This window comes from Haliotis asinina, chromosome 7, assembly GCF_037392515.1.
Source record: "Haliotis asinina isolate JCU_RB_2024 chromosome 7, JCU_Hal_asi_v2, whole genome shotgun sequence".
In the NCBI taxonomy this organism is placed as follows: Eukaryota; Metazoa; Mollusca; class Gastropoda; order Lepetellida; family Haliotidae; genus Haliotis; species Haliotis asinina.
The window spans coordinates 49,267,991-49,282,050 of NC_090286.1; the positions used below are offsets into that span (position 1 = coordinate 49,267,991).

The window sequence follows — 14,060 nt, forward strand, 5'->3', positions numbered from 1 at the left end:
TGAAAGAGTTGAAAGCATTTAAATGTAAATAGTGGTAATTTGTATTTTCAGACTTTATAGTTTCTTTTGAGATATTTTATTGATAGTTTTTGTCATTTGACACCATGTTGCATTCTATTTTTGTTTATGTTTATTTATATATATATTTTTTTCGTTTGGTATTTCATTCAGATTTGCCATAATAACTTGATGTGTCCATAATGGATTAATCTTTAAATTGTCTTTTGATTTCATGAAACAATCATTGTGGAGAGAAAGCACCCAGTGAACTCTAAGAAGGAGGTTTAGGGATTTCAGAAATTTACAAAAAGATTACATATTTTTGTTCTGCCTCTTGAGCATGTATGTTATATTGTTGGGTTAGTTGCCCTTTCATCAAAATAGGCAATGAAAAAGAACTTATGTGGGAAATTTGAAGTCAGTCAAGCAGTTGTGAAAATCCAATGATTACTTTTGGGCCTGGTTCAATCCATAAAACCAGGTGGCACAGAATTCCAAAGATAACTGAACGTGCTTCAGTAGAATTCATTTTATGCCTGAAGGTAAAATTTTCAATCAGGATTTTATATTATTTTCTTTTCAAGCTAATTACATTTGTCATAGTCAAAGAGAAAATCAATACATGGCAATTAGTTCTACCGATTCCAAGTTGGAATTGCTGGTTTTGACAATATTTTGGGTGTATTGGTCCTACATTCTTGTAGTATAGCTCGCTTGTGTTGCTGCCAGCCATATGGTTAACCCATGGCTCCAATCCAGCTTCAAGGTTTCGGCTGTTTTCAGTTTATTTTCATATCTCCATTTCCCATGCAGTTTGCTGGCTTCTTTAGAGGTCTACCAGGCTCTTTTTCTCTGTGTTTATTTGTGTTTTGGTTATAAAAGGAAAAATAAACGTATTTGGACTCCAGACAAACTATGACATTGAACTTCAGTGGAACTTTTTTGTACAAGCCTTGTCTTTAGATAACATCCTGAATCCTTTTTAATTGTGATGGTTTGTAAAGTGATGATATCAAAGAGATTTTTGAGCAAATAATAATTTGAAGTTAATGATTCATTTATAAGTCCATTGATGTGACATTCCTTTCTTCCAAACTGTTAAATTACAGGGTGTTATCAACATAAAGCGTAATATTTCATTACGTATTGACTGTTTAAAGTGAGAATCATTTTCACTACGAATTGTTCAAAGCGACAGCATGGAATAGGTGAGCAGTAGAGCATTGCAAGAACACTGCCAGCGTTTCTATAGTTACGTTCCTGATATTGTCACATTATCTGTTGGCAATATCTGAAGTTGACATTCATCAAGCATGAGCAGTTGCTAAAAAAAGACATTGTTTCAAAGAATGGGCCTGTTCTTTTGGGAATTAAACACAGCCATTCTTCAGTCAGTCCCAACACTCACCATTGTGCTACCCCATATGCCTGAGTTCATTGTCATGTTAATGGAGCAAACCAAACTCGACTTTTTAATGTCGACTTCGCTTCTATCATCATTATCAGTCTACAAATGCAATCTGATTTCTCTGTGGTGTTTAAAAGCTCGTTTCTGTTTTAACCGGGTACCAAGGAAAGCTGTTGAATCTTGGGTTTCAGGTTTGAAAGACAAACAGTGCCAAATGTGTCATTATTCTCATGTTGAAAGTGATGAGAACCAAGTGCAATGTGTTTGGTTGTAAAAGATGGTGTTTAATCAGCCAGACACATGCTCAGTGCTACCATCAGAGAGTCACTGTTGCTGACAAAGAACTGCTATGTGTGGAATCTGCTGTTTTGTTGGGACTTGTGTTGTGTAGGTCAGGCAGGGAAATCCGTGACACTTTAAACACAATTACCTGATAAAGACAAGGCAGTTCTCTATTGATATCCGGTAACACCCAGTTTAAAGCTACCTAACACGTTCATAAATGGGGTGCATTAACCCCCTATCAGATTATAAAAACATGCATATCTTGTGGAACTTGTGTTTCCTCAATGTTGATTGCTTTTGATGTAAATATGTATTTTATTGATGGCACACATAAAGTTTTCAGTATTGTTTGACTAAGTAAAATGAATGTATATAGATCTACTCATAGATACAGTAGCTGTAGTAGCAGTGATGGGGTCATAGATGTAACGCACTATTAAGTATGTTTATTTTATAGCTGAAAGGTAATGAGGTGTTTGCTGTATGTTTTTGTACATAAGCCAGTGTTTTAACTTGACTCGTAAAATCAATATTAAAATGGTATGTTCCATACATTATAAATATATATGGGGTATGCAAGAGCGACATTAGGATGGTTGAAAGTACATGCAGTCTGTTAAGGTCCTATGGTAAGCATGAGCCTGAGTTTCTCACTCTGCATGTCTGCTTGTGATCATGGTTTCAAATGATAATTTTTGTAAGATGAAATATTCACAGAGTTACCTGCTGCTAAATTGAGAAGGTGAGGTTTTTTGAGGTGCTTGTTTCACGTGATTTTGACTTTGTTTACCATGTTATAATCACTTGCTATGGAAAATTGAGATTTGAGATTGAAGACTGGGCTTCAGTGTGTCAGATTCTTGCTGTGCTGATATCAACATGATGAATGCCATGCCTTAGATCATCCTTATCCTGCCCAACATCAGCAAAACTTCTGTATCATGTATTCCAATAAGAAAATAAACTAGACATGATTTTCAATATGGTGGTGGGGGTAGCACAGTAGTTGAAGCATTCACTGGTCACGCTGAAAAGCCTGGTTCGATTCTGCACTTGGGTACATTGTGTGAAGCCTAATTCTGGGGTCCCCCATTGTATTGCTCGAATGATTTTTTGAAGGCCTAGATTTTTTAACTTCTCTTAGTTTTAAGATAGTTGTAAGTGCCATTGACATCAACTTATGATGGTCTTAGCGCTAAGAGAACTTCGAAAATCTAAGCCCTGGCTCCAATCCCTCAAAGCAATCTTAGAACTACTGCTGTGTTAAGCCAATAAAGTATGGGCATTATTGTCATCTTTGCGCTAAGATCTCTGTAAAGGCTGATTGGGTGTTTAAGGAGAAAATTTGATTTTTACTTCAGCTATCATAACATTGTGATGAACTGTAACTGGTTGAAGTTATTGAATGCCTGCTTCACGACACCTGGGTGTCTTTCAGCCCAAAATGGTATTTCAGTGGGTCTACTATGTGAAGGTATAATAGGCCCTCAGCCATACATGCTTACCATAAAAGGGGACTATGCTTGTCGTATGAGGTAACTGACATGATCAGGTAGTCACACTTGCTGACTTGGTTGACACATCATCGGTTCTCAATTGTGCAGATCGATGGTCAAGTTGTTGATCACTGGATTGTCTGGTCCAGACTCTATTATTTACAAACCGCCACCATATGGCTGGAATATTGCTGAGTGCGGCATAAAACTTAACTCATTTACTGATTCAACCGCTTAGCTCACCTGTCTCTCATACAGACCAAATGTTGAGACATCGACTTCAACTGTTTTATTTTCTGCAAGTCACTCACATCCACAAATGTTCCTCCTTTCTATGGTGCGTCTGGTATTGAAATAGCTTGGAAATGAGGTCTTTTGGCAGGTAGGTCCATTTCCTCCAGCCCAGACATGATCCAACATGCCCAGGAGGCGGAAATCTCTTGGCCAGCCACTGACCAATGAGATAAGTCAGTGACCACTCTGACGTGTGTAAATATTTTCCCATCAAGATACAGGAAGTGTGGTATGGGCCTGTCTGTAGTTGGTGCAAGGATGTGATTCCCAACCGTCAACGCTGCCACCATTTCCCTAGCCAGTATGGATCTGCAGGTTGCAGGCTATTTATGGTCAAGGATTTGTGGTCAGGCACCAGTTACTCAGTCACATAAGTGATCTAGCTTAACATAACAGATTAAAAGTAACAAAAAGTGCATATTAATTTTAAAATGCTGAACATATTTATATGGTATTTAGAAACTAAAGGTGATGCAGAGTTAGCCAGTCACCCAGGTGATAAAAAGATAAAAGGTTAAAAGTAGCCAGCAGTCCATATTCATTTTGGAATGTTGAACATTTGTATGTGTTACTGAGAAATAATAGACATTTGTGTTCTTGACGTTCACTGCCAATGTTAGACACTGGACACCCTAATCTATTTCCCTTCCCAGTCTGCGACTCTGTTATCTTGTCAAAAGTTTGGAACAGTTACCATTGTCACAGACCATAGGTATAATCTGTTGATAATAAATGCAGGGGATTGGATGAGCAAACTATTTGGTTTGAAATAGAGTGAGACACACAAAGAACTTGTGTGTCGGGATGTTTTGTTAGGGTAGAATTCTGGTGAATCTTGTGGCGGTGGGCGGCAGATCGGCCGAGATAACCCCACATTACATTATGTATTCCCAGCGATGAGAGGACTTAGTGTAATAGACCATAATTACATGGATCCCCAACAGTAAATGCTGTTATCTTTCCCTGCCTAGACAGATGATTATGCCCAGGATTTGCTTAACATGTAGTCTGTCGCATACATTGTAAACATGGGAATATCACCTTCTCATCATACATTGAATGCTTCATTGTAGAGCTGTATGTAGATCATATGCTGTATTGATATTGACAAACTTTACGAATGAGTTCAGTTTCTTGAGTGAAACGTTTTGGTACTGGTGCTGCTTCTGTTGTCAGACTGTGAAGTTTGTCAGTATTGTACTTCTAAAATGCTGCTCAGGGATGCAATTCTTTTTGGTGGGTTTTAATGACTTATTGCATTGTTACAGTCTGTCACCAAAGTTAAACTGAAGTTATGTAGCAATTTCTGTTTGCCTATTTGCAAGTAAATTTATTCAAGTGAAAATCTATTGAAAATGCTGTTATTCTTTGTGAAAATCAAGAGGTTATCACTGCAATGAAACCAATGAGAATGTACATGTGGATATGGTGCTGACTTACTCAGAAATGCATCTGGAGCAAAACAAGATATGAACCCACTATCCTTTGTTTCCAAGGGATGCAACTCTGTACCTTGTGCTCTACACTACCTGTGCACAAACAGGATTAGTCTCTGTAGCAAAACAAGATATGAACCCACTACCCTTTGTTCCCAAGGGATGCAACTCTGTACCTTGTGCTCTACACTACCTGTGCACAAACAGGATTAGTCTCTGTAGCAAAACAAGATATGAACCCACTACCCTTTATTCCCAAGGGATGCAACTCTGTACCTTGTGCTCTACACTACCTGTGCACAAACTGGATTAGTCAGCAGTATGGTTGAATGTTGGGCAGTTGTTTAATTTGGTTTTATAATTAGAATTATGTTTTTCAAAAGAATTTTCACATAGGTTATTATTTGTGAATTACAAAAGTCATTCTGTTTCATAATTGGATTTTAATAAGCACATAAGTAGGTGATATGTAGGATATTTTAACACTTGTGTTTTCATTGCATTGTGTTCAATTTCTTTACTGCTGTTTTTCTATAGATGTTCACATGTGTATGTGTTGTTCAACAGTTGTTGTTTTTTTGCCTCTGATATTTTCTGTTCTTCATTGCAAAGTTGTGTCTTAGTATTGAAATTAAAACAATAATCAGTCTCTTTTTAAAAATATCATTTCGTTTAGTCCTAATTTATTTGTGTTTAAAGTGAACATATTATTGTGAAAGTTATAGTGTCAGGTCGATTGTTTTGGAGTCCTACAGTATTCAAATTTTAATTTTGTTTTATTCCGATTTTATGTAGAATGTTATGTGGATTTTTCATTAGGCGTTTGAAACTTTCAAGTCATGAGAATATGGAGAAATGCTAGAATACAGCATGTTATATATTTGTGCGTTTACATTTGCATCTGTTGTATTGCATTGTGGTCCTGGCATTATTGTTCCAGATATTGTAGATATTTGTTTATATATCACATGAAGGGGAATATGTACTTACTGTTATTGTTTGTGTCTTCAGCTCCTGGGAGTCCACCTCGTAATGTCCAGGTGCGTGCTGCCAGCCCAACAACCATCGTTGTCACTTGGAATGAGCCAGAAATACCAAATGGAATTATTCAGGTACCGTGTGCTGTGATAACATGTGCACATACATGTATATGCGTTCCTCGAATATGTTTTGACACAAATATTACCTTCTTAATATTTTAGAACTGGATATATAAACAAAAGCCATTGTTCTAGGATTTTTTTAGTTTAATAACTGTCATAATTTCCATTCTTTGACATCTATAATCTCTCCGAGGGGAGATGGTGGGATGGTTAAAGTGTTGGCATATTTAGGAAACGATCTGTGGTAACATCCACAGGTAAAATGGTATGTGAAATTGCTGCATAAAACATCATTTCCTCGCTCACTTACTGACTCACTTAAGCACACACGAGTTGGTGGGGTAGCTTAGTGGTTAAAGCGTTCGCTTGTCATGCTGAAGACCCAGGTTTGATTTCCCACATTTCTGGTATCAGCTGGAATATTGCTTAAAGCCGTGTAAAACAGTATTCCCTCTCCTTCTCTCCCTCTCTCTCTCTCTCTCTCTCTTTCTCTCTCAGTCACTCACTCACTCTCATGTCCTGTGTCTTGTGTTCCAGGGTTACAAAGTGTTCTACACTTTACTACCACAGAAGCCAATCTTCTTCTGGGATGTGCAGGAAGTTACAAATGACAATAGAGTGACAACCATCACTGGACTAGAACCCAATAAAACATACACTTTAAGTGCTTTAGCTTTCTCTGGAATTGGCCAGGGACCAATGTCACACCCTATTCAAGTGTTGACAACACAAGGAGGTAAGAGTCGTCTCCCTTTGACCGCGCCCGCCAGGCATGTTCCGCTTATTTTCATTTTGGATTTCAGGATGCTTAGATCATCAACATGACATGATGTGACCTGCAACTCAGCAAGTTATATTTGTGCATTATAGTGATCCCTATACCCTAGCATGAACTCAAATATCCCATGCATGTTTAGGCTGAAAAAGGAAATCCTTGGTTCTCAGGCATCACTAGCAGCAGTAAAGTAAACCCGCATGTCAATATTTAGTTCTGCTTTTCAATTAACAAAAAGCAACGTTCTGACACATTGGTAGAACGCTTTTTTGTCACTTTGCCCAAAAGAGGCCCTGCCTGCACCAATTTTATAAGAAAACATTAGCCTGAGAACCAATTGTATGTTTGTTTTCAGCCTTCTATGTACATATATAGTACAACTTACATTCTGAAATATATACAAGAATGATGATAATGCAAAATGCATTCAAATTATATGCATGCTTTTGTTTCGGTTATTTTTTCTGAAGCCTTTTGGGAGAGTTTGATTTGTTTCTGTCAAATATACCACAATGCATTATGTAGTGGTTCTGCATGCTATAGTTACATGACAATGTCATGGTTAGAAAAACCGGAATGTTTATATTGCGAGCGATTTGACCCCTGCCCTCAAATTTAAGTTTTTGGCTGCCCCCTTCTAAACAAGACCCTGCATATGCGCTGTTTCAGTTGGCATCCCTACATTTCTTTCGACTTTTCTCACTTTCTTTGTCCGACTTTTCCATTATTTGTCTGATATTATTCAACATTAAATTTGTTTGAATTATGAATTGACAAGTTAACATATGATTTTAGATTCAATAATTATGACTTTCTGATTGTTTCGTTACATGACAAACTTTTTTCATTTGCATTCAGTAATTCTTCCATGAGAAGAGATTAATTTCGTATACACATTAATTCTATTCACACATATTTCAAAGATTTCTGTTTTATTTTCATCACACAGTCTTGTTTCCTTCTCTTTGGTTCTCTTGATTTTCTTTCTGTGCGTTTCCGGCCCTTCCACGCTGTGGAATTAGCAAGCGAAATAAATTGCCGAAAAGATATATTAGCAAGTATGAAGGCCAAGTGTTGAATTGTTTGGTTGACTATTTCATGTCATTGCAGCGCCCATATTTGATGGTAAGTTCGGAGAAGACAAGAATGAGGTATTCTAACATACCTATGTAGGGAAACACTACCATGCGTCCTCTACAGTTTTTGAGATACTCTGTCCGACTTGGATTGCATGTCTGCGAATCTATCGAAGTATTTTTTCTTATCAATGTGTTAGTTATCTATCAGATGCATCGAGTGACATCTCTAAGTCTTCATCCAGAAGACCGCTTGATGTTTTCTCCCTTTTTTACTCAGTGTGACCTTTGACCTGTACAAGTGACCTCTGCGCCCGCCCACGTCCGCAGTGCGCTGGCTCGCATGCTGTATGCTCTTCTATGTATACTCTGGCTGTCTATATGAATATATATACGTCCGTCAGTCCGTCAATATTTGCTATTTTTCATGTTAGCGCGATTGTGTGCTGCGTATATTTGTAGTCAATATGATGTTTGCGTTGATTGTCAGTGTTAACAAGGTAGGGTTGCGCACTTTGCAATCGAATGACTTTAGGACCAATTTTCACCCGATTTCACTTTTTTCTCTCCTTTTTCACTGTGACATTGCACCCGTATATGACTGGATATACCTCTGTAGTCAATGTTTTCAAAGTTTTCTGCAGTTGTTATTTTTGCTCTTTTTCATATTTCCATAAGCTGTAGAGTGTGTAGTAATATTTCAAAGAAAATGCTTCTGGCAGGTTAATATTGCTTGCTTTAGATTAAGACAAGGTAACAATATTTGCACCTTTCACAGCAAGTTAACTGCTGAAGCAACTGCGCATTGTTGACATGACAAAGCTAACAGAGCGATATATTTACTAAAACATTTGCATGTCATATTTTACCAGCAAAAGCCGTCTCCTTACTTATCTGATTTTACTCGAGCAGTAAGCGCTAGCTGCAAGCGCGCATATATATATAGAGTGAATCCTTTGCCTAACAGTTGTCACAAGTCATTATATGTGTACATTGTAGCCATTTTATCATTCTTCCTGCAATTAATAATCCAATTTAATATTTCTTTTCCTCCAACCTCTACAGTTGGGCCGACAGGTGAGGGTTATACCCTTTCATTCACATTCAGCAATCTCCTGCGATCAACTTGAAATGTGTTTATAAAGAAGTTTGAAACATCCCCAAAGAAACTACTCCACTGAAAAGACAGGATGGTTTTTGACCTTCTTGAAGTATTTCCCAGCATTTGACACCTGTCAATGTCTCATGTATTCAAATTTCAAATAACTTTACAAGGGTGATAACTCTAAATTGTTACACACTCTTGATTTTGTATCGCAGGAGATTGTTAATCATTCATTCCATTTTTTTTTTCTTTTCAAGTTTGAAGAATTCCACACTGTCCTGTCACTTGACACCCCAATCCAATTTATGCGTCATTTTAATCCCTTTCCACCCAAACACTGCGTAATTTAGCATTCTCATATCGGTGGATCGAGGTTAAAGCGAACATGGTGCGGGGACATATTTCTGATCTGTCACTCTTCATGGCTAATGCGCATCCAAAGTAGCCAGAAACTGACTCACAGCTAGACATTTGAATTCACATGGAATGGAAACACAAATTCATGTTAAACTTCCAAAGGTCACATCACTGAATGTTGCTAGTCACAGATAGATATCACAAGAAATGAATGGAAACCCATACCCACTTTAGATCTGAACACACTAACCGAGCATGCCTGCTCATCACAGAACCAAATTGTATGGATTGGTGAAACACGCTAGGTGAAGATGACACAGTACTGTAGATAATCAATGCATGGCTGCCTAAGTACACATAGGTCACAAAAGCTTTCAACTTTGTAACTCTCTAAAGTGAATTTTGAAATAAATCAGCATGTTGACTTTGTCTCAATAACAGTTTTGACCACAACAGGTTGACCTGGAGAAAATATTTCGAGAAAACTTTTCAAAAGTCACCATGACAGATATATTACATAAACATGCTTTGTCTGCTCTCAAGTATGATTCAGCTTTCCTCAAAACTTGTTCATATCTGAGAATCAATTTTTTAAAACATTTTTGAGATTAATTCATTGTGAAAGAAATTATTTCATTATAGAAATACTTCTTATGTATGCATGCTGATATTCGTCATATCATATTTCCAATAAGACGAAGGTTTGATTTTAAGACTGATGACAACAGTCATGTCATGGAAATATAATTTGCATGCAAAGGGCTTGTATTCAGTTGAACATGAAATTTATAAGTGATAATTTCTGACATTTGATGGGCTTTTGTTTGGATTAGTGTGATATCATACACCATCTGATATTGTAACGTTCTCCTGTCTCTACTTACATAGATGTGGAACTTTAATCTGTCATGTGTCATACTTTTATTTCTATCAGAAAAAAAAGTTTTATGTTTGTTTGTATAGTTAAAGATGAATGCCCAATTTAAGTTGCACAGAAAATTCAAAATACAACATATTGAATGGAACATTGCATACCAAATTGAAATGTTTTATACCCAGACATAGACGTATTTTATTGTCTCACACTTAAAGGTAACTGTGGTAGATACTTGAAATGACAGTTTACCTGTGTCAAAGCTATGAATTCAACAGGGCCATTGCGCACTCCCCATGCAACACCATGTGCATCAGTTGTACGACTGTGCGCGATGCCGACGTGCTTTCTGCTTCGATAGGTCTGTGTGCACAAAGCGCATATGCAACCAACCTTACTTCAAAATTATACTGGGCATAATTTAGCAAACCTCCCAAAATATTTCGGATATTTGCGCAAATAAAAGACAAAATTGCTATCATGCCGCAAAGCTGTAATAGATCGCAAAATTGTAATGGAGAATAATGATGTCAAATTTGTATTGCAGATTTTAGTGAATGTTGTTGTTTGCATACATTGTGTACATTTTGAATCTCTTATAGTGCCTTATCAACCTCTGAACCTTCATGCTGACGCCATTTCTGCCAATGAGATCGATGTCGTGTGGGATCCTCCCCAGGAAGCAGATTCCATCGATAGTTATGAACTGTATTACAATGACTCACATTTCCGCCAAAATGTCCGTCTGAGTATCAACCCGCCTGTTGCAAAATTCCGCCTGACGGATTTGACACCTGACACTGTGTATCATATCCAAGTGGCCGCCAAGTCAAAACGAGGCGAAGGACCCAAGACGCCTACAATACAAGCCAAGACGAAACAATTCAGTGAGTTTTTCACAGTAGTTGTAGTTTCTGTACCAGTACCTGTTGCAGTATTGTTAACAAGTTTTTGTGGCCAATATATAAGTATTGTTTGTGGCAGTGGTCCCATTGTAATCAGTTGAGTTTTCCAAGCCACTGTTTTCAGTTAACTGTTGTAGTGCAATACTTTCCCAGATTATTTGTTTTTGATTGTATGATTAAGAGCTCACAGGATCTTGGTCTAAGGTAAGTAAACAACAGTAAATTGTGTAATATTTGATTTTGGAACTGCTGTATGTATTTCAGTGGTATGACACTCATTTAAATGAAACATGATTTGTATTTCGTATTCCAATTTTTTCACTATCAAGAAAAAAATATTGCGAAATTGTCAAAAGATGAAAAAAATGGTACCGTTAAACCCAATGGCGGCAAACAACCATAACAGGTAATATTTGTTTCAAAGAAAAAATGTTTCTGTGCATAAAGTAAGATTAGTTTAAGGTCTACGTTCTTTGGTAGTGACAGTGGTGATATTATTATGTATTCTGATCCCTGAAAATTTATTTGTTTGATGTATATATTTAGCGTGTATATACTGTTTAGAAATAAGATCAGTGCCCACTCAATGTTGTTGTTGTGAACACTATGAAGTGAGAATAGTTGTAGATATTCAGTAGATCAAAACTCACATACCAAGTTTAGTCCATGTTGATTATCACATGTTACATATTAAAGGACTAGATTTAAGGTAAGTGAAATGAGCACAGAGAGAGGTCATGGATCAAAATAAAAGATCCCAGAGATTGTTCCCTTACGATTATGCACATCAACATTATTTCTGTTTTTTCTACAATTCACCCATCATGCGTTGATAATTAGCAAACTGCACGTGTGGAGATAGCACTGCTCTGAATTCCTCACTTGAAATTCTCAACCAAATACCTTTGAATGAAAGACACAGGCAGTAACATTTGAGAATATTGAGGTCAAGTTATGTTTTTACATGATTTTTACATATTTGTTGTATGTGCAGGGTCTCCTTTTACTTAATTTTAGGTTGTTTTAGAACCTGAACCAAAACTGATGATCCAATAGCTTGCTGTTTTTATATCCAAACAACTGTGCTGTATCAAAAATATTCATCAAACAAAATCTGAACGTAGTTTTGCTAGACAAGCTGGTTCAGTGTCTGTTTATTGGTCCATGCTTGTATCGACCCCTTAGATGTTAACGCTTTGGGGATATGATATAGGAATTTATTCCCTACAACCTATGCTGGTCATGACGGAGGGGATTGGGAGGGCTAAGTGAGTTAGATTGGTCTGTTGATCAGTAGGTCAGATTTACCTCCACACTATGGATCAGTGTTCACAATATCAGTCATTGGATTGTTTGGACCAGGCAGGATTTTTTACATTCTGCCACCATAAAAAGCAAATTAAAAACACTAAGCAGTGTGATTACCTGGGGTCTTTGTGCTCCACTGTGACATTAATGTTGACTGCAATGCCAATTTGCATGAAGAAACTTACTTTTTTCAACCATTGGGGAACTGAATATGAACCAGAAAGCATGTCTAAGTGCCAATGATCAGCCTTGAAGCAGTTATGGTGCATTGGGGTAGCCTGATGGTTAGTTCCATCGTAAGAGTCATGTTAAGGCATTTTCTACTTTAGAACTTCTGTCATTCTAATCGTCAGAATATGGAAGATTTTAGTAATGGCACTATGTGATGCTCTAATTGTTGGGAATAAGGCTTCAGTGAGAATGTTTCACCCTTAGAAGATGTTTTGACATATTTTTTTCAAACATGCAAAGCATGTTTGTTTCAGGCTGTTCTTGAGACAAACCTGTTTCAACATTCTTAAATGTTCTTGAAAATAAGTTTTAGTCCCATGAAATAAACTGGTAAGCCAGTCTACTCCCAAGCTGCAGCTATTCAGTCAGTCCAGATAACTATAATATTTGGATGACTTGGAGCTGTGGACTAGCATAGTGGTTAGAGTGTTAGCTTGTAACACTAAAGCCTTGTTCAACTGTCGAAATGAATATATTGTGTCCATTTGCTGGTTTCTTGGTATTGCAAATACTTTTGATACAGCACTAAATATTGGCAGTATTCACATTTATTCATCCTGTTCTCTGTCTTTCTGATGTGGCATGACTTTCACATCTCTATTTCATTAAGTCCAGAACTTGAGTATCACATAGAGCACAGCTTGATGATTTATGGAGATCCTGCCCATACCATGCCGTAATTAGTTCATTTTTGAGTTAAGATAGAGAAAAGAAAGTGATGATTTGAATTTCGTTGAATTTGTTTCAGTTATAATAGCACAAACTATCTTGACCATAACCTCATGCATGGTGAATCAGCAAGGGATAATTTAATCCTGTCCTGACTGCCCCTTTCAAGAACAAGATGGCTGCTCTGTGTCATGCTCGCAGATGCAATAACTTTTTAGCTAGTAACAAGAAACCAAGTATGATGAAACTGCATGAAAGGCAAACCTGCCATCTTGTCAACACTGCATGAACATGTTTTAGTTTTATTTCTATTATTTACTTTGTTTTTCACCCCCTTTACCTAATCATACAGTCCCTGAGGCCCCACCGAAGGCAGTTAGTGGCCGAATCCTTGATGCCCACCGAATCACAGTTTCTTGGGACCCTCCCAGTGCTGACAAACAAAATGGCGAACTTGCTGGGTATAAGATATATTATGTGGAAATTGCCGATGATAAGAACGACAGTGAGGCTAAGATCGCCAAAGTAAAAGGCGACACCCAATCTTATACCCTCAAGGATCTCAAAACAGCGACCAAATACAAAATTTGGGTTGTGTCCCACACAACAGTGGGTGATGGGCCTCCATCTCAGCCAATCATTGTGGAAACGGAAGAGGATGGTACGTACACAAGAGTCGCCTCCCTTTGCTGTTTAATTCACAAGTTAACCGGTCTCTTGTTTGGGTGGCAGTTTGTT

At 37.4% G+C, this 14,060-nt stretch overlaps 1 protein-coding gene across 17 annotated transcripts in view; it reads left to right on the forward strand.

Annotated features, from left to right (window-relative positions):
• Positions 1-14,060, forward strand: part of LOC137291729 (receptor-type tyrosine-protein phosphatase delta-like) — a 415,228-nt gene that overhangs the window by 377,058 nt on the left and 24,110 nt on the right. For 11 of the 17 annotated variants that reach the window (XM_067823205.1, XM_067823217.1, XM_067823214.1 and 8 more), the window contains 6 exons: positions 5,931-6,031; positions 6,560-6,758; positions 7,908-7,922; positions 8,939-8,950; positions 10,812-11,096; positions 13,675-13,983. In XM_067823205.1, coding sequence (XP_067679306.1) covers positions 5,931-6,031; positions 6,560-6,758; positions 7,908-7,922; positions 8,939-8,950; positions 10,812-11,096; positions 13,675-13,983 — 921 coding nt within the window. The remainder of the gene's footprint in view (positions 1-5,930; positions 6,032-6,559; positions 6,759-7,907; positions 7,923-8,938; positions 8,951-10,811; positions 11,097-13,674; positions 13,984-14,060) is intronic. The other 6 variants (XM_067823219.1, XM_067823213.1, XM_067823220.1 and 3 more) reach the window with 3 other exon arrangements.